At 47.5% G+C, this 26,065-nt stretch overlaps 1 protein-coding gene across 3 annotated transcripts in view; it reads left to right on the top strand.

Annotated features, from left to right (window-relative positions):
- LOC119965747 (cadherin-20-like) overlaps positions 1-26,065 on the top strand; it is a 185,027-nt gene that overhangs the window by 145,132 nt on the left and 13,830 nt on the right. For all 3 annotated transcript variants that reach the window (XM_038796530.1, XM_038796531.1, XM_038796532.1), the window contains 5 exons: positions 1,191-1,358; positions 16,503-16,690; positions 17,412-17,665; positions 21,263-21,399; positions 24,176-24,297. In XM_038796530.1, coding sequence (XP_038652458.1) covers positions 1,191-1,358; positions 16,503-16,690; positions 17,412-17,665; positions 21,263-21,399; positions 24,176-24,297 — 869 coding nt within the window. The remainder of the gene's footprint in view (positions 1-1,190; positions 1,359-16,502; positions 16,691-17,411; positions 17,666-21,262; positions 21,400-24,175; positions 24,298-26,065) is intronic.

Raw genomic sequence — 26,065 nt, forward strand, 5'->3', positions numbered from 1 at the left:
AGGTGTCACCCTTGGCTCAGTGGGTCGAGCCCTTGATTCTGACACACAGGGTTCTGGGTTCAGGTTCCATACTCGGGTCTGAGCACAAAAAAATCAAGGCTGACGCTCGACCAGAGCTGCTGAATTTTAGGTGGGATGTTCAAACCAAGACCCCATGTGCCTGCCTGGCTGGATGTAACAGATCCCATGGCACCATTTCTGATGACGAGCAGGGGAGCTTTTCCTGGTGGCCTGAGCCCTCGGTCAACATCACCAGAACGGATTACCTGGTCGTCATTGTGGTATTATTGTAACTGTCAGCATTGCAAGGGTTAATGTAGAACCATGAATAGCCACTAGAGGGAGCTGCAGATACTGCTATGTAAAGCACAGTAAGAAGTCTTACAACACCAGGTTAAAGTCCAACAGGTTTGTTTCAAACACGAGCTTTCAGAGCACTGCTCCTTCCTCAGGTGAATGAAGAGGTAGGTTCCAGAAACAGATATATAGACAAAGTCATATAAAGCAGTGATGCTGGACATTAGGGGAGGAGTGTAAGCAGGAGACAGCTAGCGAAGGTCATCAGAGCAGTTAGTGTGAGAAGGTTAATTCTAGTTCATACCAGTGAGTGAGATTCACAATAGGTGAGTGTAGTTGGATGTTATTGATCAATTCTGTATTCTAAAAGGACTAAGTGTCGAAACCCAGTTTAGTAGTGGAAATAAAATCATAGCTTTGTTTAAGTAAAAGCTACACTGTGGTCTTTGCGGAACACTATGCCAACCATCCTAAATAAGCAACACAAAGAACACCGCAGTTATCACATTGCTGTTTGTGGGAGCTTGCTGTGCATAAATTGACCGCTGCACTTTTGACGTTTGCACAGCGACTTCACGTCAGAACATATTTTGTTGGCTGGTGGTTGTGAAAAGCAGCATACAAATTTAGGTCTCTCTTTAAAAAAGAGACAGAATGTATTAAAAAGCCACGCTTTAAACCCCGCATACCATTGTTGTGTCAATTCTCAAGGTGAATCCCAGAGGAGGTTCACCCTGATGTGAATTGAATCAAGTCTCGGTGCACTGCTGCTAATCTGTTCTTTGCCGAAACAGATTCCAACAGTGGAACTGCTGCCCCCTGCAGATCTCTCCGAAAAGTGCAATAAATAATTAAATCTGTTTTATACCCGCCCCTCCCCATCCCCCGCTCAGGCATCATCAGGACAGCATTATCAAACATGGACCGAGAGGTTAAGGATGGATACCAAGTGGTTGTTCAAGCGAAGGACATGGGTGGACAAATGGGAGGATTATCTGGGACAACAACTGTGAACATCACCCTCACCGATGTCAATGACAACCCTCCCAGATTCCCGCAGAGTGAGTACCTCCATCCTTGCACCAGCTGCTTCAGTTACAATATGTCTGTTGCTCAGAGGTTACATAGAATTTTACAACACGGCATCAGGCCATTCAACCCAACTGTAAAAACCCATCTGGTTCACCAATGCCCTTCAGGGGAAGGAAATCTGCCGACGTTACCCGGTCTGGCCTACATGTGACTCCAGACCCACATAGCAATGTGGTTGACTCTTAACTTCCTTCTGAAATGGCCCAGCAAACCACTCAGTTCACGGGCAATTAGTGATGGACAGAAAATGTTGGTCTTGCCAGCGATGCCCACAGCCCATGAAGGATTAGTAAAAAAGCATGTTCCTTACCTATTTACAGACAATGTGGAAATCATAGTAGAACATTCCCAGTCCTGTGGTGGTGGGAATGGAAGCGAGGGGACTGGGAAAATAATGGGGAGCCACACTGGGATAGCTCCCCGATGCATTCCTGCTGCCTGGGAATTTTCTACATATCTAAGCCCCACTTAATAAAAATAATGATCTGTATTAGTGTCAGAAGTAGGCTTACATTAACGCTGCAGTGAAGTTACTGTGAAAAGCCCCTAGTCGCCACATTCCGGCGCCTGTTCGGGTACACTGAGGGAGAATTCAGAATATCCAATTCTCCTAACAAGCACGTCTTTCGGGACTTGTGGGAGTAAACCGGAGGAAACCCACGCAGACACGGGGAGAACGTGCAGACTCCGCACAGACAGTGACCCAAGCTGGGAATCGAACCTGGGACCCAGGAGCTGTGAAGCAAAAGTGATAACCACTGTGCTAGCGTGGTCATTTGAACTGCTGATCAGCATTTTGCCCCAAGCTGGCAGGTCCCGCCGTGGGCGGAGGCTCCCTCCCCCAAAGAGAGGGTCGCCAACCACCCAGAAAGCTGAACCCGCAGCACAGGTGTAGCTGCCGGAGCCAGGGGGAGTGCTGCTTGTCCTTCTAATCTGACCCCAATGAGCGAACCTCCAGTTTGAGGTTGCCCCTGATGGGGTCAGGAAGGTATTACAGATCTGCCCTCTGACCTTGATTGACTGTCGATCTCGGGAGGTGCGAGGTCACCTCCTGGAAACAGCTCCCCCCGGACTGGCTCCTGAGAACTGCAGGCTCGGGGCCGCAAAGTTGGTCCCAATTCCGGGCATGCAAAGCCCACGTGAAAACACAACTCCTGAACATTTTTCCACCCGTCCAGATAGAAGTTAAAAATTCCACAGCATAATTCCAACTAGGGTTGGCAATCCTGCCTCTGTTCATATAATTAAACACAGATTAATAGGGCTGCTGAATGAATGTTGCATCTGTGCACCAAACGCCGTCAAAAATTAACAGCGTAAAGTATTTTAAGACTTTGCATAAAAGTTGGTAACTGAATACTGTAGCAGAAACTTGGTTCAACAGTTATCACAGATTATATATATTTCTTCTGATATCGGTCATATAAATGTTAACGGAACTAGATAATTCCTGATTTATTCAGACGAACGGTATGGCCCAGACCATAATGACCCCCCCCCCCCCCCCCCCCCCTCCCGCCCCACCAGCAGCGGAAGCAGCTTGCCGTTGGCTGCCGGCGGGATCTTACAGTCCCGTCGATGTCTACGCCATTTCACGTGGGTCACCCGTCCCGCCACCGTGGATCCCAGGGCGGGGCGAGGAGAGCCAGCCGGCAGGCATAACCAGATAATCCCCTATGTGTTTCCTCTGAAGTCAATCTGCATCGTTGGAATGATAATAAAACAAAATACATTTTTTTTTTCTGAGATGGGACATCAAGAGAGGTGGAAATAAGTGGGGTGATGACGGGTGGGGTGCGTGGGGAAGGTGGACTCGAAGTCATCCAGGATCTAATTGAATAGTGGAACATGCTCGAGGGGCTGAATGGCCTGCTCTCTTTCCTGTGTTCCTAAGATTGTGCCAGAAAAAGTACACATTTTTCACCATATTATATTTGTAGCATTAGCCATTTACATCAATGCTTAGTTGTAAGTTATCAGATGAGCGTAACGATTCAGTCTGTGTGCGATAACTGCCCGAAATGAAATACACTAAATCCATGAGCAAATTTCCACAGGAAGGGCATTCGCTAATGCAGAGATAGAATTCTCTGCTAAATTATGGAAATGGAGGGTGGCACGGTGGCGCAGTGGTTAGCACTGCTGCCTACGGCGCTGAGGGCCCGGGTTGAATCCAGGCACCTGGTCACTGTCTGTGTGGAGTTTGCACATTCTCCCCTGGATTGGCCAGGCTAAATTGGCCCTTAATTGGAAAAAATAATTGGGTATTCTAAATGTTTTTTTTTAATTGTGGAAGTGTGTGAGAAGGCAATCCCACAAAAATCCGCGTTAACTGGTTCTCTTAAACAAAGAAATGTAGGTTTGGAAATACATTATTACATCTATTGCTCAGTGTCAATATTAAAGAATCTTTTGGCTGATTGTTTTACGTTTCTCATGTCTTTATTGATTAACAGTTCGGAGATTTTTATGAGGTGTTGCAAACATTATGACAGGATTGACGTGACTATGTTCAGTGCGTATAATTGTGTCCCAGGGATGTAACACCATCCCAATGAAATGTTTCCACTGTCCATTGCCCTTCCTGTTGCAAAAATCCATCAGTGACTCTGTGAAAAGGTCGTGGGGTCAGAGAGTTTTTACAGCTCAAAAGGAGGCCCTTCGATGCATCGTGTCTGTGCTGACTGTCAAGCACCTATCTATTCTAATCCCATTTTCTATTCTTGGTCCGTAGCTTTGTGCGCTGTGGCATTTCAAGTGCTCATCAAATGCTTCTTGAATATTCTATGGGTTCCCACCTCTACCACCCTCTCAGGCAGTGAGTTACAGATTCCCACCACCCTCTGGGTAAAAAAGCTTTTTCTCAAATACCCTCTAAATCTCCTACCTTACCTTAATTCTACCCTCCTTGGTTTTATTATTATAAAGATAATTATTCTTGACCCGTCTACCAAGGGGAAAGGTTCCTTCCTATCCACCCTGACAATGTCCCTCATAATTTTGTACACCTCGATTCGGTCTCCCTCCCCCCCCCCCCCCCCCCCCCCCCCCACCCCCACCCCCCCCCTGTCCCCTGCTCCAAGGAAAACAACCAAGCCAGCTCTCTCCTCCTAGCTGAAGCACTCTGTCATAATATACACACAAGTATATGATGGTGCATAGACAGGCATTGATTGATGTGGTGATTGTAGATCTGAATTGATGCAATACAACTGAGCAAGCACTAGAGGGAGCACGGGAGAGCTATATATACACAGGGACAGGAAGTGACGACACACTTCACGGAAGGCAGAACTCGTAGCAGGACACAGACACACAGGCAGGCAGCATTTGAGGTAGCCGTAAGTTAAGCTCTGAAGAGAGAACGAATTCACAATAAAGCATCTTCTACAACTTTGAGACTACGAGCTTTATTAAGACACGAGGAACAACACATGGCACCAGGAGTGGCTTCAGACGCTTACTACAGGACAACTCAGCTGCAGACACAGAAAGAACAAAATGGCATGGAAATCTCCTACTGGACATTCGACTTGGGAAGACATCGCTAATTCGAGGATGTGGCTTGGATACCCACCTCAGCTGGACACGACTGGCAATGTAAGAAATGTCTGGAAAATGTTTAAACAATGGTTCGATTTATATATCATAGCTAATGATGTAGCAGCAGCCTCAGACGAAATTAAAATAGCAATGCTCATCGCAGGACATGAAGCTAGGAAAGTATATAATGGATTTAAATACTCAAAAGATGAAGACAGCAACAGCTTACAAACAATACTAAACAAATTTGAAGAGTACTGTAAGGAATTTGAACAGCACGGTAAGCTCAGAGGCCAAACTGCACAGAGACTGAGTGATGCAAAACTCTACAAAAGGAAAGGGTTCAGTCAAGAAATCGCGAGTGAAAAGTACAGATCAAAAAGAAATAACTTGAATTTTTCACAAAGCCAAAATGCTCAAATCCAGTCCAGATCGAAAGGAAAAGGTAACTTACAACTTTTAGAAAGAAAAACCCTGAAATCCGCGATAAAATGGCATCGGACCACATTTTGCAGTTTCGGGCAGACAAAGAACTACAAACTGCATCAGCGCATGTGCAGGAAACGGAAGCCGCGCATGCGCAGTTACAATCACCCGTTTTGCGTTCTGCGCATGCGCAAGCCGCGCTTGCGCCGTCTCAAAATGTTTTGGTCGCAGATCGTTATGCGCATGCGCAAGCCACGAATGTGCAATGGACACAAAACCGCACGGTAAAGGAAGGCCGATTTGTGCATGCGCAATTGATTCCTACGCATGACGTCACGAGCGTCATGACGTCTGAACATCCGGACCACACCTACTTAAAAGGGAAATGCCCGAAAATTGAAAACAAAATACTTAAAGCTGTAAAACCAAATTTTCTTGCCTCAGAACACAGAAAAACGCCTGAACTTAAACCAGCAGTTGAAAATAACTCTCACAACACCCTGGAAAAAGCAGTCTGCACCACCCAAAGTGAAGAGAACAAAAAACATTCCGAAACAACAAAAGATGATTTGTTTTTCGAAGATTACTACTCAGACATGGCTGAGTTATTCGGATATGCTGATCACAGCATCAGCGACACGGTCGCAAAGTTCAACACAAATCTACTCGTGGTAGGTGAATCCAACCAAGGTGATTTGGTTTTCGAAGAATACTACTCAGACTATGGCTGAGTTATTCGGATATGCTGATCACAGCATCAGCGACACCGTTGCAAAGCTCAACACGAATCTACTCGTGGTAGATGAATCCAACACCATGGTGCCATGGCAGATCGTCGATACATTGGATGACAGCAATACCCAAGACGAAGACGACGCCACACAGAGAGCACAGAAAGACTCCACAGAGCGAGCGATGACAGGCTCCACAGTGCGAGTGATGAAAGACTCCAAAAGGGAAGCAAGCAAACACTCCCTGGCGAACACCATGCATGAACAAGACCATGAAGGTCAACCCACTCTATCTGAGCAGCCGCAAGCAGACTATGAAAGTCTACCAAGCTCACATAAACAAGAAGAAGACAATGTACATCTACCCACTGCATGCGAAAACAGTGACAAGGTGATCACACTCGACGTACAGGATCACAGTGAGACTGACAGTTCTCAGCTTGTCTGTACAGAAGCACAGAGCCGGGCCACCCAAGAGTCCAGTGAGACCACGCCAATAGAAACCATGCAGATTTTGACTCCAGAAGAGGAACACCAAGAGTCCAGTGAGACAACATCAACAGAAACCATGCAGATTCTGACTCCAGAAGAGGAGCGCCAAGAGTCCAGAGAGACCACGTCAAGTGAAATCATGCAGATTTTGACTCCGGAAGAGGAGCACCAAGAGTCCAGAGAGACCGCGTCAAATGAAATCGCAAAGAATTTGACTCCAGAAGAGGAGCACCAAGAAAGCAAAGACAACAAATCAAATCCACAACAAATGACTGATGTCAACAGCATCAATACAACATCAGATCATTCTCACCATTCTCGAGACAAAACGTTCAATGACTCAAATTATCCACACGGGACACTCATTGAGCATAACAGGAAAAACAAAAGCCAAAAGAAGCAGAGCAGAAACGAGAACAACAACAGCAAGAACAAAAGCAACATGAAGCGCGACAAGACCAACAAAAATCGCAAGAAGCACTGTAGAAACAAGAACAACAACAGCACCAACAAAAACTACAAGCACAACGACAAAAACTACAAGAAGAACAACAAAACCAACAAGAAGCATAACAAAGATAGCGACAACAACAAAGACAGAAACGACAAAAACAGCAACAAGAACGGCAACGAAAACAAAGACAGGAACGACAGAAACAACAGCAATGAAACAACGACTTGTACATGAAGGACAATGCCACAGCACACTGCAAAACAATGACAAGACTACAAACATGTCATGGGATGACAACAAATCGCACAAACTCACATCTGCTCCAGAACAAGCAAGCACACCAGCTTTCAAGGCAGATGACATAATAAATCGATACCACAAGCACAGAAAAAAGTCCATGTCAGTCAACATCAGTCGTTCAACCATGCAAACACCTCGGGATGACGCATTGGGTACTAAAAATATCAAGAACACCGACAACATTCACTACGTCAACAACAACAAAAGAAAAAACTCAGTGAACAAATTCATCAAGTTTGGACTCATAAATGTTTTTATTAAGAGTGGACTCATAAATATAAATTGGCTTTGTAAAAAATGCAATAGCACCACCACTTGTATAGATACACATATCATAAGTAACTGTTTTGTACAATTTTCTATAACGATGTACAGAAAATATGTAAAGAAAAAAGGGGGGATGTGGTGATTGTAGATCTGAATAGATGCAATACAACTGAGCAAGCACTAGCGGGAGCACGGGAGAGCTATATATACACAGGGACAGGAAGTGACGACACACTTCACGGAAGGCAGAACTGAAAGCAGGACACAGACACAAGCAGGCAGCATTTGAGGTAGCCGTAAGTTAAGCTCTGAAGAGAGAACAAATTCACAATAAAGCATCTTCTCCAACTTTGAGACTACGAGCTTTATTAAGACACGAGGAACAACACAATTGACACACAGGATGACCAATGAACACACAGCACACATCATCCAATCACCAGACAGGACACAACCACTATAAAGCCAGAGGGCACCAGTTTTCCTACTCTCTCGGGATGCAGCCTCTGAGACAGTCAGAGCCCGTGAGCAACAACTAGAACATACACCATGTGGTAGTAAGATAGTCTGGTCAGGTTAGCCTCAGGTCTCCAGTCAACTCAGCATAGTGTCAACCCACAGTTTAAGTATGTATGATAGTTAAGAGTTCTCTCTCACTGCTGCAGTAAATGCAGTCCTCGCAGACCCAGCATACCCAACACATCACACTCCAGCTCCAGGCAACGTCCTGGTGAATCTCCTCTGCACCCTCTCGAAGAGCAACCACATCCTTCCTACAGTGTGGCGACCAGAACTGCTCGCAGAGTTCCAGCTGTGGCCTCACCGGCGGCGTTCCCAAATGATCCCTTCACAGTTCCGTGATAGCTTTCTAAGTGATGTGGAGGTGATACTGGCCGTCAGCTGTGTGGCGAAGTGCGTTCCCCTCTGGGCTCATATGGAGAAATTACAATTGGCAATGTTGCATTGACCGTGCAGTTTGTAGGTCCCTGAAGGCAACCTGTAAATCCTGAATGATAATAACGCTCTCCTGGCTATTTGTACTGCCCGACCACATAGCAATCAATTTAGAAGCGTTCTGCACACAAAGCAACTTAACAATAGCAGTAATACTTGTAATGTTCCCACTGTAATGAATCTAAGTGGTACACTAATTACAGTGGTTCAGCTTCAGAACAGTTAAGGCTTAATCTGCAATTCAAAGGCTGGCACGGATTTAAAATCATATAAAATGTTAATCTTATTTGCATATACAACTTCTCTACTGAAAACACAAGAGATTTTCACTCCAGAACGCTTGGGTTTTTTTAGAGAAAAAGAAAGGAGAGCATTTAAAAAACAATTATCCGGGATATCTCACAGCTCCCTTCAAAAGTCAATGAAGGACGTTTTGGACGTGTAGTCACTCTTGCAAAGTAGGAGACCCAGCAGCCAATTTGCGCCACAGCAAGATGCCACACACAGCAATGTAACAATGATCTGATAATCAACCTAATGTTGATTGAGGGACGAACATCGGGGCAGCACGGTAGCACAGTGGTTAGCACCGTTGTTTCGCATCTCCAGGGTCCGAGATTTGATTCCTGGCTTGGGGTCACTGTCTGTGTAGAATCTGCACATTCTCCCTATGTCTGTGTGGGTTTTCTCTGGGTGCTCCGGTTTCCTCCCACAGTCCAAAGATGTGCAGGGTTAGGTGGATTGGCCGTGCTAAATTGCCCTTAGGTTAGGTGGGGTTACTGGGTTACGGGGATAGGGTGGAGGTGTGGGCTTAAGTAGGGTGCTCTTTCCAAGAGCTGGTGCCGACTCGATGGGCCGAATGGGCTCCTTCTGCACTGTAAATTCTATCATCCCATGATAACTCCCCTGCTCCACATGAGCAGACTGAGGACGTCTCGCATCTCATCCTAAAGGCAGCACCCCACAGACAATGCAGGGCTCCCTCAGCACTGTACTGTTCTCCCTCAGCACTGTACTGAAAATGCTGGACAATGGCAGCGGGTCTGACAGCATCTGTGGGGAGAGAAGGGAGCGAACATTTCCAGTCTGGATGACTCTTTGTCAAATCTGGAGAGAACTGGAAATAGGGTGAGATTTATACTGTTGTAGATGGGGGGGGCGTGGAGCAGTGCAGTTGGATAGAGCACAGTAAGAAGTCTTACAACACCAGGGTAAAGTCCAACAGGTTTGTTTCAAACACGAGCTGAAAGCTCGTGTTTGAAACAAACCTGTTGGACTTTAACCTGGTGTTGTAAGACTTCTTACTGTGCTTACCCCAGTCCAACGCCGGCATCTCCACATCGTTGGATAGAGGGCAGCGATAGGGGGAGACTGACAAAGATGTCGTGGACAGAAAGACAAAAGGAATGTAAATGGTTACGGCGAAGGAAGGTGCGGATAGTGGCTCCACGAGAGATTAGAATGTGTGAATGGCAGAACGAAGGTGAGCATTGTGTCAAACTGCACTGGAAAGTTAGCTTTGATTGGTGCAAACCTGGAATAGGACTTAAACCCAGAGCCCTATGACCCTGAGGCGAGTGAGCAACCAAACACTTTTCGACTCTACAAAAAGTTCCTTTCAATTGCCCTCTTATCCTTACAGTTCCCAAGATAACAGATTTTTAAAAATGAATTCACAGAATGTGGCCATGGCCGGCCAGGTTGGCAGGAGAGCATGCCAAGAGCAACACCAGGCATGAGGTGTCAAAGGTGAAATCACAATACAGGATTACATGTGTGCCAATCAGCTGATTTGACATGTGTTAGAGAGAGCTAACCACTTCCACAACCGCTTCTCAAGCCCATTCACCCCAGCTTTGCCAGGACTCCTTGATTCTACGCTTGGGAAAATGTTACCTTGATGTCAAAGGGCAATGCCTGCTCCTGTCAGCTTGGATCGAGTATGTCTCTCTTGTGCGAGCAATGAATTGGATTCAATTTGAATTTGAATTGGTTGTTGGAGCAGGCGAGGAGCTGGATTACTCTGCGCATCGGGCTTGGTAATTTTGAGAACGGGATTTTAAAAAAACTTTTAAAATAAGCGCTTCCACAAACTGCATCACGGATCCCAATCTTCAGCCAACTTAATTCACTCCACGTGACGTCAAGAAATGGCCGAAGAAGAGTGGCGCGTGGCGCAGTGGTTAACACTGGGACTCCGACGCTGAGGACCCAGGTTCGAATCCCGGCCCTGGGTCACGGTCCCATGTGGAGTTTGCACATCCTCCCCGTGTCTGCGTGGGTTTCACCCCCACAACCCAAAGATGTGGAGGGTAGGTGGATTGGCCACGCTAAATTGCCCCTTTAATTGGAAGAAAAATAATTGGGTACTCTAAATTTATTTTAAAAATCAAATGGCTGAAGACACTGGACAGTGCAAAGACTGTGATCCCGGATAATATTCTAGCAATAGTACTGAAGACTTGGGCTTTCACAGCCGTAGCCAAGCTGTTGCAGTACAGCTACAACACTGACATCTTCCCAGCAGTCAGAAATGTTGCCCAAGTGTGTCCTGTCCACAAAAAGCAGGAGAATTCTAAACTAACTAATTGAAAAAATGAAATGAAATGAAAAATGAAAATCGCTTATTGTCACGAGTAGGCTTCAATGAAGTTACTGTGAAAAGCCCCTAGTCGCCACATTCCGGCGCCTGTCCGGGGAGGCTGGTACGGGAATCGAACCGTGCTGCTGGCCTGCTTTATAAACCAGCGATTTAGCCTTGTGAGCTAAACCAGCCCCTAATTACATCTGCCCCCCCCACCCCCCCACCCCCCCACCCCCCCCCTCCCACAGACACTGAAACAGTCCATGTCCATTTGCAGCAAAGACCTGGACAACATTCAGGCTTGGCTGATAAATGGTAAGCAACATTTGCACCACACCACAATGGCCATCTCCAACGAGAGGGAATCTAACATTCAGTGGCATTGTCATTGCTGAATCTCACTCTATCAACATGCTGGGGGTTACCATTGACTAGAAACTAAACTGGACTAGCCATATAAATACTGTGGCTACAAGAGCAGGTCAGAGGCTGAGTATTCTGTGACGAGTAACTCAGGTCCTGACTCGCCAAAGTCTGTCCACCATCTACAAGGCAGAGTCCTATTGGTGGAAAATAATAATTTGGAGACTGAAAAGTGGCTTGTCTACCTCAAATTACCCTGGAAAGGTAGAGTATCTCAAACATTTAAACAACAGATATTTCAAAATATTTCATGCTGCTTCTGTGTAGCGATGTAGCGGGTTACTATCATCGGTCCAAAGGACATTCTGCCTACTTCACAATTGAGCAAGGTTATGTCTGGATTTTGGTGCCAATGTGATTTCTGCTACATGGGCCCTATATCCCAAAGATTGGCTGATCCAATCAAATCACATGTTCCTTCAGGAGTCGATAATAAGCAGAGTGCAAACCACACACCACCAGCTGTGCTTGCAAAACACAAAAAAAATGTCTGCTGTTAGATGTGACTCTGCGATTGGGCAGCACTTGCTGAACAATCCTGAGTGTGCTAATAGCTGCACAAACAACCAATTTAAGATGATCAGTCGAGTGCAGAATATGGCTCATTTCCGTTTGCTAGAATACTCAGATGGGACTCATTCTCTGCAAACAAAATGAACATGTTGCAGCCTTGCACCTTTTTCGAATTGCCTTAGAGCTGCGGGAGCCTATAGTTCAGGGGTGGGCAAACTTTTCCGTGCAAGGGCCACATTCAGAAATTCACAATTTTAAAGGGCCGCATAGTATATTAAGTAAATAATTAATATTTTAAATAGCCAAAATAAAAGGTCTTTAAAGAAAAAAAAGCACATTTATTTGAAAAACAAAGTAACTCAGTAAGTAACAGAACAATGTCAATGAGAATGATGCATCTGACTGCAGTCATTTACCAGTTTGTTGAAATCAGGTGTCAAGTTGCTTGTGCTGATCCTTAACACTGACAGAAACACAGCCTAGCCGAGTCACCGATAAAAACGCGCGTAGTGGGGTGGATGAGTGGGGCTGCCTTATTGGTCGGTTTAGTTGGGTGTGCGACCAATAGGAGTCCAGGTTACAAACAATCTTATTGTTTGTAACCTGGACTCCTATTGGTCGCACACCCAACTAAACCGACCAATGAGACAGCCCCACTCATCCACCCACTACGCCCGTTTTTATGCGGCCCGCCAATGAGGTGCCCGGAATCATAACCGGCATTTTTGAAAAGCCGCCGGGGAAAAGCCGCTGAAGTAAATGCGTTTATTGAATAAGCGCATTTACTTCAGCGGCTTTTCCCCGGTGACTTTTCAAAAATGCCGGTTATGATTCCGGGCACCTCATTGGCGGGCCGCATAAAAACCTTTGTCGGGCCGCATGCGGCCCGCGGGCCGTAGTTTGCCCACCCCTGCTATAGTTAGTTCCCTGTTGCTTTCTTCATGGCAACACCTCAGCCAATCAGAATCAAGTCGCCAAGCAATCAGCCCCCATTTTTCCCTATTGTATAAGTAGCTGTGATTGTTTGAAATTTGGAATACTTGCATTTGTCCTGATGAGTGGAAGGCAAATTGCTTCGACAAATCTTGTCCCGAGACATCGCTCAGCAGTAACTATCGCTGATTATGCTGTAAAGTACTCGCTTGCTCCTGAATGCAGAAACCCAACTTATTCAGCCGTTCTTCATGTGGAACTGGTAGCCAAGTAAGACAGGGTTGTGCTGCTGTAGTGATTTCAATGCCAAGTCCATTGGTAAGGACTGCAATAGGGAGGAGGGGGTGGCCCTGGATTTGTGTGTTTAACTGTATGCGTGCAGATAGCAGAAGTTCCTTCCCCATTGACTCGAAGCATTGACAGCTTCATAGTTACTGTCACAGCAAAATCCTGAGCCTTTCATTTTTCAGTTTGACAGTGAAATGATGGTGTGAGCAACAGGTTCATCGTGGAGGCTTCCAGTTGCGGTGATGCGGAGCTAAGCCGCACGTTCGGTAGCTCCCGCGATTTTTGGTCTTTTGGACTCTTTTAAGGGTCCGTAGCGATGCTGGTTGGACTTTTCCCCAGGTGGGAACACTCCACTGTGCTTATCTGCCGGTGGATGGACTGGACCAGGAGCGGAGCGGTCAAAAAATCGGCTTTGGGGCAGAGAAAGGTGCGAGGCAGGAAAAACAAGATGGCGGCGGGCAGGGAACTGGCAGCAGTGGCAGCAGTGGGCGCAGGAGCAGCAGGAGCTGCGGGAGCAGCAGGAGCAGCAGGAGCTGCGGGAGCAGCAGGAGCAGCAGGAGCTGCTCCATCGCTGCTTTGGAGAGCTGAAGGCTGAGATCCTGGAACCGCTGAAGGCCTCGCTGGACAAGCTCATGGCGACTCAGACGGCTCAGGGTGCAGAGATCCGAGAGCTACGGCAAAACAGGTTCATCGTGAATAAATATGAGGAGTGGAAAAAAATCAGCTCTGTTGTCCTCAGTTTTCACTAATGCTCAATAATTTTTGCGGTGTGGGGGAGGGGCAATAGCAACAACATGTACGTCCATAGTATTTAATGCTGTACCTACTAACTGGGCTGCACACTGACAATCCTCGCCTGAAGTGTCACGTGCCCCATTTCCAGCAATAACATTAATCTTCTTGTTAAGGACAAAATCAATGAACAAAATGCTCCAGAATAATCCAGAAGATACCAATGTGTACACGACAGAAGCCTAGAAATTACTTCAGCAATATTCGCCAGTAGGTGTGTGATGGTTGTGACTGTGTATCTTAACACCAGTCTTCATTTATTTATTTAAAGGTCAACATCTTCCATTGAAAGAGCTGACAAAAGGCTGCTTCATTTGCCTGCAAATAATCCCAAGCGATAATATCTGTGCCATAATTGGAAAATAATCATTTAAGTAACTTGCTTTTAACATAGGGAAAGTTCCTCAGCACGGTAGCACAGTGGTTAGCACTGTTGCTTCACAGCTCCAGGGTCCCAGGTTCGATTCTCGGCTTGGGCCACTGTCTGTGCGGAGTCTGCACGGTCTCCCCGTGTCTGCGTGGGTTTCCTCCGGGAGCTCCGGTTTCCTCCCACAAGTCCCGAAAGACGTGCTTGTTAGGTGAATTGGACATTCTGAATTCTCCCTCAGTGTACCCGAACAGGCGCTGGGGTGTGGCGACTAGGGGCTTTTCACAGTAACTTCATTGCAGTGTTAATATAAGCCTACTTGTGACACTAATAAAGATTATAAAGATTATTATTAAGTGCTTTATCTCGGTGCTTAGGAATCTGAATCATATCACTTTATATTACAGCAGTAAAAATAACTCACCGGCAGTGTAGATAGGGCATTATGGGTTGATGAGAGAGGGACAGATTGGACTGAGGTTAGAGTTTTCTCTTAGTGCCACAAGGGGGCAGCCTAACGCTGTTGCTCACTCTGGAAGCCCCGTCTTCCTCAATTCAGCTTTCAAACCACGTTCATGCATTGGCCTCTGGTAACACTTTTACCTGGGCCAAGGTCAAAACTTTGAGCCATAATTAAAACATGATCATATCTCATTATTCAGTGCCAATCTGTAAAGGTACAAAGTTTAACGAGTGCTTTCTCTTAAAGTTAATCCCAGATGTCCGTGCAGATGCCTGCTTTAAACACTCAATCAAAGTGCGGGACGATAAAGGGATAGTAAAGTTTAATGGATGTTTCGTTGAACAGCAAACCTTGTATACCCGTATTCTTACTGGATTAGCAACCCAGAGACCCCAGGGCCCGTTTCTCCGGCTTTGTGTTCCTCGGCAGTGTGCTGTTCACTGACAGTAGGACTCTCTCTTCCCGCCGCTTGTCGATGGGATTTCCCATTGAACCATCCCCACACCACCAGGAAACCCGCGGGCAGCGTGCACTGCAGGCGGGAACGGTGATTCGCAACGACCGGAGAATTGCGGCCCTAGAGACAGTGGTTCACATCCCACCATTTAAATTCAATTCATAAATCAGTCTGGAATAATGTGCTAATTTAACGATAAAAATAGTGAGGTGAAACTTTTTAATTGTTGTCGGAGCCCAACTGGTTCATTAATGTCCTTCAAGGGAGGAATCTACCATCCTTACTGGGTCTAGTTTACATGTGACTCCAGACCCACAGCAATGTGGGCTGGCATGGACAAGATGGGCCGAACGGCCTCCTTCTGTGCCTTAACTTTTCAATGATTCAATGATTATTTGGAGTATGGTGAGCAGTTTTGGGCCCCGTATCTAAGGAAGGATGTGCTGGTCTTGGAAAGGGTCCAGAGGAGGTTCACAAGAATGATCTCCGGAATGAAGAACTTGTCGTATGAGGAATGGTTGAGGACTCTGGGTCTATACTCGGAGTTTAGGATGAGGGGGGAGATCTTATTGAAACGTACAGGATATTACGAGGTCTGGATAGAGTGGATGTGCGGACGATGTTACCACTTGTAGGAAAAACTAGAAACAAAGGACATAATCTCAGACTAAAGGGACGATCTTTTAAAACTGAGATGAGGAGGAATTTCTTCAGCCAGAGGGTGGTGAATCTGTGGAACTCTTTGCCGCAGAAGGCTGTGGAGGCCAAATCACTGAGTGCCATTAAGACAGAGATAGATAGGTTCTTGATTAATAAGGGAATCAGGGGTTATGGGGAGAAGGCAGGAGAATGGGTATGAGAACAATATCAGCCATGATTGTATGGCGGAGCAGACTCGATGGGCCAAGTGGCCTAATTCTGCTTCTATGTCTTATGGTCTTTTGATTCTAATGTGTTTTTGACTCTTACCTACGTTCAGAAATGGCCGAGCAAGCCACTCAGTTGTAAGTGATTCACGACCGTATGCACAAGTGCAATTAGTGATGGGCAATAGATGCTGGTCTTGCCACGTTGCCAGGAGAATGAAACGTAGTTGACACGTGTCTGTGTTTATACCCTCCCTCAGGGCTGTATCAGATGGCAGTGATGGAGACTGCGATGGTCGGATCGGCAGTGGGAAGAGTTCTCGCTGAAGACGCAGACGAGGGGCTAAATGCAGAATTGAGCTACAGCTTCGTCGACGGCGATGGGCTGAACGTCTTTGACATTGTCACAGATAATAGCAACCAAGGCGGCATCATCATCTTAAAGGAGGTAAGACCACAATGTACAATATGGCGACGGGGTCTGGAGCTCCAATCTACTGTGCGGTGGCCTGACCGAATAACAGGCACGACTTGTACCCAGGTGACACCTTTATGGAAACACACAATCAAAGCCAAGGAGATTGAGGAGGTTCCAGCGGCTGGAGTTAGGGGGGCACAGAGATCTTGGAGGTTGGTGGGGCTGGGGGAGATTACAGAGATGGGGAGGGGTGAGGACATGGAGAGATGTGAAAACAAGGGTGATTTTTGAAATCAAGACGCTATTTGACCAGGGGCCGATGGAGGTCGGCAAGAACAGGGATGATAGAGGAACCTAGTGCAAGCTAAGACAAGGGCAGCAGACGTTTAGATGACCTCGGGTCTATGGAGGGTGGTATGTGGAAGACCACCCAGAAGAACATTGGTACAATCAGCTTCGTCCATCGCTTCACCCCTCTTGTCGCTCTTGAATCTCCCTCAGCCACAGGGCCCTCCGAGCTCTCTGCACTCAATTAATTCTGGCCCCTTCAGCATCCCCAATTTTAATTGCTCCACCATTGGCCTGAGCTTGAAGCTCTGGAGCCCCTCCCTAAGTTTAAAACAAACAAAGGCATAAGCGAGGGTTTCAGCAACAGAGGAACTGAGGCAGAGGTTGAATGAAGTTGAGCAATGTTACAGGGAAATAAGCTCCTAGCGTCTGATTATTTATCCCTCGGTTTATCTCCCTCAAGCCATTAGATTTCGAAACGAAGGACAGCTACACGTTGACTGTGGAGGGAACAAACACGCACCTGGACCTCCGATTTTTAAACTTTGGTCCATTCCGGGATACGGCCAGAGTGCTCCTGGCTGTGGAGGATGTGGATGAGCCCCCGCGGTTTGACATGACCTTCTACCGGGTGGAGGTTTATGAAGATGTCGCAGTTGGTACCACCATCCAGACAGTTTCGGCAAAAGACCCAGATTCGGCCAATAACTCAATCAGGTACGAAGTAACTGCAGCAACGAGCCTCCGCAGCCTCATGACACTGAGGTCTTGCCTCAGGAAGGGCAGCCTTAAATCAACACTCAGACTCTAATTACTAGAGTTCCGCCAATAACTGACTCATCAAGCCCACCATGACCTTTGGTAGCTGTTGAATTGAGGCAGCACGGTGGCACAGTAATTACCACTGTTGCTTCACCGCGCCAGGGGCCCAGGTTCGATTCCAGGCTTGGGTCACTGTGTGTGCGGAGTCTGCACGTTCTCCCCGTGTCTGCGTGGGTTTCCTCCGGGTTCTCCGGTTTCCTCCCACAAGTCCCGAAAGACGTGCTGTTAGGTGAATTGGACATTCTGAATTCTCCCTCTGTGTACCCGAACAGGTGCCGGAATGTGGCGACTAGGCAATTTTCACAGTAACTTCATTGCAGTGTTAATGTAAGCCTACTTGTGACACTAATAAAGATTATTGTTGGTATCACAAACCAGTGCGTTAGCCACAGCGCCGTGTAGCTTTGATCGCTTGGGAGTATGAATTGCGGACGAACACATTTCCTATTTTTCTGACTGGCTGGAAGGTTTAGTTCAGTCAATGCGCAGCTTGCTTTGGTAACAAAGTTTGGTTGCTTAATGTCTGGCTCAGATAGTACATTCCCTGTGTCAGATTTTTGGCACACCTCCAGCGCCTTCACAATTAATACTTCATGGTTATTTTTGCTGCCGATTTCTGTTGAGTAGTATAGAGGGTGTGAATGATGCTCACTCTGTTTCCACTCCCTGAAGTAGAGATTCACAAAATTCTTTGGTTGAATAGAACATAGAACATAGAAAAATACAGCACAGAACAGGCCCTTCGGCCCAAGATGTTGCGAACCTTTGTCCTAGATTAATCATAGATTATCATAGGATTTACAGTGCAGAATAACCCCTTTTCAAATAGACCAGTAATTATGCACTTCCCATTTAAACTATAATGCCATATAATACACGTGATATGAAAGTGTTGCATGAAAATAATATGTATTTTTTTAATAAACATTTTATTGAGGTATTTTTGGTATAGTAACAACAACAAAATAAACAATATACATGAAACCATAAACACAGTGCAAAAATCATTTACCTCTCGTACAGGTCCCACCCTTATTGCCTTATTGACCCCTTACTCTACTCTAAACTACCCCCCCACCCCCCCCACCACCCCCACCCCCCACCCCCACCCCAGGTCTGCTGACAATTAATTTCCCACAAAGAAGTCGACGAATGGTTGCCACCTCCGGGTGAACCCTAATATTGACCCTGAACTTGATTTTCTCCAAACAGAGAAAGCTAGCCATGTCAGATAGCCAGGTCTCTGACTTCGGGGGCTTTGAGTCCCTCCAAGCTAATAGTATCCGTCTCCGGGCTACCAGGGAAGCAAAGGCCAGAACGTCTGCCTCTTTCTCCTCCTGGATTCCCGGGTCTTCTGACACCCCGAAAATCGCCACCTCTGGACTCAGCGCCACCCTTGTTTTTAACACCGTGGACATGACATCCGCAAACCCCTACCAGAATCCCCTAAGCTTCGGGCATGTCCAGAACATGTGGACATAGTTCGCTGGTCCTCCCGCACATTTTGCACACCTGTCATCCACCCCAAAGAATCTGCTCATCCGGGCAACTGTCATGTGAGCCCGATGAACGACCTTAAATTGTATCAGGCTGAGCCTGGCACATGTTGCGGACGCGTTGACTCAACTCAACGCGTCCGCCCATAGACCATCCTCTATCTCTCCTCCCAGCTCCTCCTCCCACTTGCTCTTCAGCTCCTCGGTCTGCGTCTCCTCTGACCCCATAAGCTCCTTATAAATGTCCGAGACCCCCCCCCCCCCCCCTTCTCCTACCCACCCTCTGGAAACTACCCTGTCCTGAATCCCCCTTAGCGGTAGGAGCGGGAAGGTTTACACCTGTTTACGAAGGAAGTCCCGAACCTGCAGATACCTGAATTTGTTTCCCCTCGCCAACCCAAACTTCTCCTCCAGCGCCCTCATACTTGTAAAGCTCCCCTCTATAAACATATCCCCCATCCTCTCAATCCCTGCTCTCTGCCATATCCGGAACCCCCCATCCATACTTCCCGGGGCAAACCGGTGATTATTACAGATTGGGGACCAGACCGATGCTCCCTCTGCTCCCACATGTCCCCTCCATTGCCCCGACTCTCAGGGCCGCCACCACCACTGGACTGGTGGAGAACCGTGCCGGCGGGAACGGCAGAGGCGCAGTTACCAATACCCCCAAACTGGTGCCCTTACATGAAGCCGCCTCCATACGCACCGATGCCGCCCCTCCCCCACCACCCACTTCCTGATCATGGCTATGTTAACCGCCCAGTAATAGTTGCTAAAATTTGGCAGTGCCAGCCCGCCCTCTCCCTGACTCCGCTCAAGTATTACCTTCCTTACTCGCGGGGTCTTGCCCACCCAGACGAAGCCAGTGATCACTCTGTTGACCCGTTTAAAAAAGGGCCGTGGAATAAAGATGGGGAGACACTGAAATACAAATAGGAATCTCGGGAGGACCATCATCCTCACCGTTTGCACCCTCCCAGCTAATGACAACGGGAGCGCGTCCCATCTCCGAAAATCATGCTTCATTTGGTCAAAAATAATGTTTTAATTACATTTGTGATGCTCTCAACACTTCTGCATGTTGTGCTTCCCTCTTCAGTCAGACCGTTAGCCCACTCTGTATTTTGGCAGCCTCGCTCCACTCCCACATCCACGGCTCCTACCTTCATTTTATTTCACTGATCCCCGAAAGGCCACTGCAGACTCCAGGAGTCTTTGTGGACCCCAGTTTGGCAAACTACTGCAGTGGGTTCGGTGTTGCCTTCTGCGGTATGGTTAACCAGGAAACTCTCCTCCTCTTGTTGCCTGTCTTTAGGCATACTGAAAGGATTTACAGGCTGTTTGACCAGGTTATGAACCTGGTTTCCATAGCCATTAAGTCCCTGAAGTGGGACTTGAACCCAGAGCCCCTGACCTTGAGGTAGGGACGCGACCCACTGCGCCACGAGTCCTCGAATACAACTGCATCCTTCCTCAAACAATGAGACCAAAACTACCCACGGCACTCAAGGAGGATGAACACGCTACATTTAAAATCTAGTTCCCAAGAATATGTGACGAGTGAAATATGAAAATAATAATCAGCTTTGTTATTGTTACAAGTAGATTACATTCACACTGCAATGAATGTGCCACACTCTGGCGCCTGTTCGGGTACACAGTGGGAGAATTCAGAATGTCCAATTCATCTAACAGCATGTCTTTCGGGACTTGTGGGAGGAAACCGCAGAACCCGGAGGAAACCCACGCAGACACGGGGAGAACGTGCAGACTCCGCACAGACAGTGATCCAAGCCGGGAATCGAACCTGGGACCCTGACGCTGTGAAGCAACAGTGCTAACCACTCTGCTACAGCGCTCATAAAAGAGGAAGCAATTATCCGGGAAATTTGGGTTGCTACCAAACTACCTTTGATTGCTTACTGCCGATGCAAGTAAATTCCGGGATTATTAACGGTGCATTTTCCTCCCTTGTTTCCCATTCATTCCAAAGATATTCAATCGATCGATCCACTGACCCCACCAGGTTCTTCTACATCGATATCGCTTCCGGAGCTTTAATGACTGCTAAGTCATTGGACCGGGAACAACTCTCTTGGCACAATATCACAATCCTGGCAATGGAGATGAGTAAGTGACTGAAGATTATTTAATATTTGATTTAAAATTATGGGGTTTTTTTGTTGCATTGATGGTTTATTTGCTTTCATTCAGTTTGATTAGGTATCGCACCCGAATGTGACACAAATTAATAGGAGCAGTTGACGCAGGAAATGCGCTCAAATAACATGTCAAGAGCGAGGGAGAGTTCAGCCAAATTTCCACGGAGCCTTTCAAGTTGTCAGCATTTGGATTTTATCTTATGTGCAGCCGTTTGTCCCACATTAATAACTATTAATAAGGTTTCCCACGTTAATAATAAAAACAGAAAATGCTGGATTAGCTCAGCAGTTAATAACGTCGGCGATGTTTGATTACCAGCTTTGCCAGGAGGCTGCGCTGAACGTTAAAGCTAATATTCTTTCAGGATCAGAGAAGCAGTAAAGAGGCCTTTAAATGAGAATGTTAGTTTACCCTGTGCAATTTTAAAGTCAATTGCCTCTCGGTGACAAAGGGTCGATGTTTTAAAAGTAGCAAGAAAGCCTCCATGACATAGGAGCACGAGAGTTGGGAGCACGAATAGGCCATTTGGCCCATCGAGCCCGCTGCGCCATCTGGTGGGATGATGGCTGACCTGACTGTGGCCTGAACTCCACTTGCCCGCCTGCACCGCGCCACCCCCTCCCCCTCCCCCTCCCCCACCCCACCAAAAAACCTTTACTCCCTTGTCCATCAAAAATCCTTCCAGTGCAGCCTTGAATATATTCAATGGCCCAGCCTTTCTGGACAAGATAATTCCACCGGCAGACGACCCTCTGAGAGAAAGGAAATTCTCCTCACCTCCGTCTTAAATGGTAGACCGCGAATTTTTAAACCGTGACCCGTAGTTCCAGACTCCCCCACCAGGGGAAACAACCTTTTACCATCCATCTTGCCAAGGCCTCTCAAGACGTTCTACGTTCCAATAAGGTCTCTCAATCTTCTAAACTCCAATGGATGCCGATCCAACCCGCCCAACCTTTCCTCACAAGAGACGCACGCGGCTGGGCCATCAGAGAATCCAGCCCCAGATACGGTCTCACTGAGGCTCTGTACTGGGAGATCCCACGCTCGCAATTTTCTGATGTGTGTTTATGGTGATCACGATCAACATCAGAACGTTAGGCATAGATGCAGGTGTCGCCCATACAGGCACTTGAGCTCGCTTCACCACCCAATAAGATCAGGGATGACCTATTGTCTCAACTCCACTTTTCCCAACTCCCCAGATCCCTTGATTCTCTCAGGAGTCATAAATCTACCTACATCAGCCTTAAGTGTGCTCCATGATGGAGCACCCACCACCTTTGGGTAGAGAATTCCAAAGATTCTCAACCCTTTGAATAAAGCCATTTTCCTCATCTCAGACCTGCACAACTTTACCCTGTGCTTTAGATTCCCCAGTCAGGGGAAACAATCAGGGCCAACTCTCTAAATTGGCTGGAAGGAGTTAGGATGGGGCGCTGCCTTTAGTGGCGTAGTTGCTTTTGAGCGGGCCTCCGCCCCGACGGTGTGGTGTTCATCAATGGATAATGGCTGCCAACGATAGAACATAGAACATAGAACATAGAACAGTACAGCACAGAACATGATGCTGTTCTGTCTGAAGGCCTTGGCTCTGAGGGACAGGTCATCAGGGCCTAATTCCAAGAGTTGCGGGGTGTCTTTATGGAGGTAATGGAGTCGCACAAGGGGGTTCTTGCAATAACGAAAGCACTGTCCCTGGTGGGCACCCACTTCCGTACGGTTGAATGCTTGCTGCATGGCCTGTCGTCCATCCTTTCTCTTTTTTTTAATAAATTTAGATTGCCCAATTCATTTTTTTCCAATTAAGGAGCAATTTAGCATGGCCAATCCACCTCGCCTGCACATCTTTATGTTGTGGGGGCGAAACCCACACAAACACGGGGAGAATGTGCAAACTCCACACGGACAGTGACCCAGAGCCGGGATCGAACCTGGGACCTCGGCGCCGTGAGGCCGCACTGCTACCCACTGCGCCACCTTGCTGCCCTTTGTTGTCCATCCTAATGGAATCGGTAGAGAGAGATGGGGAAGAGGAGGGGTTGTGCTGATCCAGTTCCTGGGGTGAGGCAGCGGAAACGTTCCCAGCTGCGTTTGAGGATCGGGTGTGTCTTTTGGGAATCTCTACCTGGTGGCTGGGAAATTAAATTTGATGGAACACACCCAATCCTGTGGTTGAGGCCTCGGATTGGTGTAACCTTCCAACCACTGGTCCTGTGTTGTCCTGTTCCGGATGTTGGTCGTGAGGGATTGGAGGTGGCCGAGCCCCTCCCCTCCCCCACTGGCCGGAGCCAAGGATGTTGACCGCCTGGGTTCTGGTGAGACGGCACGGTAAAATAATGCATTCGTCAAAATCCTTGAGAGATCCTGGTGATCGCTTATTGATCCTGATCCCGTTTCATCCGTGATTTTGGCCTCCTTTGCCCGCCTTTGAAGAAGCCTTTATTCTGGGGCCTGTCTGGCATTTCTACATCTCAGTTGTTACCCCGGACATCACTCCCTGGTGATCATGTTGTTGTCTCCTTGATGTTGTCAATTTTTCCCGTTTATAGGGAAGGGCACAAGGAATAATTTGGATGGGATGGCCTGTCCCGTTGCTTATCATGATTTAACAAGGTCATATCGCGTTAAGCCGAATATTGAATTCGGGATTTGTGCAGTGTTGCAGGAGATGACTATGGATGAAGTTAAATGTTAAAGTTTGGTCAAATCAGCTGTTTAGATAGTGTTTGTCTCATTTCAGAGAACCCCACACAAATTGGGAGTGTATCAGTCGCAATTAAAGTCCTCGACATCAATGACAATGCGCCAGAGTTTGTCAAAGACCACGAAACCTATATCTGTGAAAACATTAAACCTGGTCAGGTAAGAGAAGGGGATCATTTGGCTGAATGTCTATGCTCTTCTGCATGAGATTCACAAGGACAATTTACAAGGGAGATTTATTCAGAGAACAGGACTATGTGGAACAGTCTATTTTTTTTACAGATTAGGTAAACTTGTCAATTTTTCTCTCCCAGTTCCCAAGCCTCTCCTGCCAACCTAAACTGCAGACACATAGAATCATAGAATGCCCACAGTGCAGAAGGAGGCCATTTGGCCCATCAGGTCTGCACCGACCCACTGACAGAGAACCCTACCCAGGCCCACTCCCCATCCTCGTTACCCCACCTAACCTTTAGACACTAAGGGGCAATTTTCGCATGGTCAATCCACCTCATCTGCACATCTTTGGACTGCGGTGGGAAACCGGAGCGCCCGGAGGAAACCCACGCAGACACGGAGAGAACCTGCCGACTCTGCACAGACAGTCACCCTGGGTCGGTATCGAACCCGGGTCACCGGTGCTGTGAGGCATCAGTGCTAACCAGTGTGCTTCTGCTCTCCTGATATGCAAGCATCCTGGATGTTAGAAATTCAGCCAGAAAATTCTTTTATATCTCTTAGTCCCAGGTAAGGCCCGGTGAAGCACATTCTGGAGTTTCCTATCTGAATGTGAAAAGATTTTACAGGGTATGGGAGGAATTTCCCACGCATCTCAGAGATAATAAGTAGAGATCAGTGTCAGAAAATAGAAGCCTCTGAAATGCGAATGCTGAGACTTATGTTAAAGCTTCCATCTATCAGGCTGTTAGACAAATGAGAGGGGCTTGAAATTGTAATGGGAAAAAGAACAGTACAAAGTGACTTCCAGAAAAGATAACCTCAGATCAGAGTTGGAAAGCTACAGGGACGTCTCCGAGAGGGCGAAGTGGAGGGCAGAAGAAAGAGAGTGGACGCAGACATCGCAGACTGGCTGCAAATGAGTTACATCGGATGTGTAAGGACAGAGCAAGACAGACAAAGGTGGCATCCACCGACAGCAGATCTCCTGGAGGGAATAGTGGTAGAGAGACGAGCAGGACCATGGGAGAATTGGATTCCGGCACAGCCAAGATGAGCTCAACTGCCTCTTTCTCCATCACTCAATGATTCCATAGTCAGGATATTCGGCAGAGGCAGAGGCTCCACCCCTGCTACACAGACAGGCCCAAGCTCACCTCTGCAGGGCTGGGAAACCCCAAAATGGTTTCACAGCAGTTGGCGTCTCAATTGACTCAGGTCAGGGCTTCTGCTTCTATCTCGGGGAAAGTCCCACCTCCAAGAGCTACCACCACAATCGGATAGCCGGCAGGCCTCCAGTCCCTGCTGCACCACTGGGAGCGGTGGCCACACAGCAGCCAGTCCCCCCACAAGGATTGTCGCTGGAGGCCAGACACCAGTGTAAGTGTGGGGGGGGGGGGGGGGCTTTGCCAGGGCCAGTCGGGCAGGCCCTCGCAAAGGGTGGGTGTGGAGGCCACAATCGGGTGGATTTCACTGGGGTAGTGAGGCAGGACTCCAGTGATGGAGGCGGGGTGGCTGTAATCGAGTGGCTGGGAGTCGGGGCAAGGATCACCATTGGTAGGCACATGGCATGGGCAAGTCCCACCATTGCTAAAATTCAACAGCAGCAGGAAGAGGCCCATATGCGGCCATTAGTTTGCTGATTTAAGGGTCTCAGTTATTTCAAGGGCAGGTAAAAATTCCAGTGGTGGTGCATGAAGCAAGCACGGTACCCCCCACCTCGCCAGGTGACATCCCCTGCCTGCCACCC

This window comes from Scyliorhinus canicula, chromosome 5, assembly GCF_902713615.1.
Source record: "Scyliorhinus canicula chromosome 5, sScyCan1.1, whole genome shotgun sequence".
Classification (NCBI taxonomy): domain Eukaryota; kingdom Metazoa; phylum Chordata; class Chondrichthyes; order Carcharhiniformes; family Scyliorhinidae; genus Scyliorhinus; species Scyliorhinus canicula.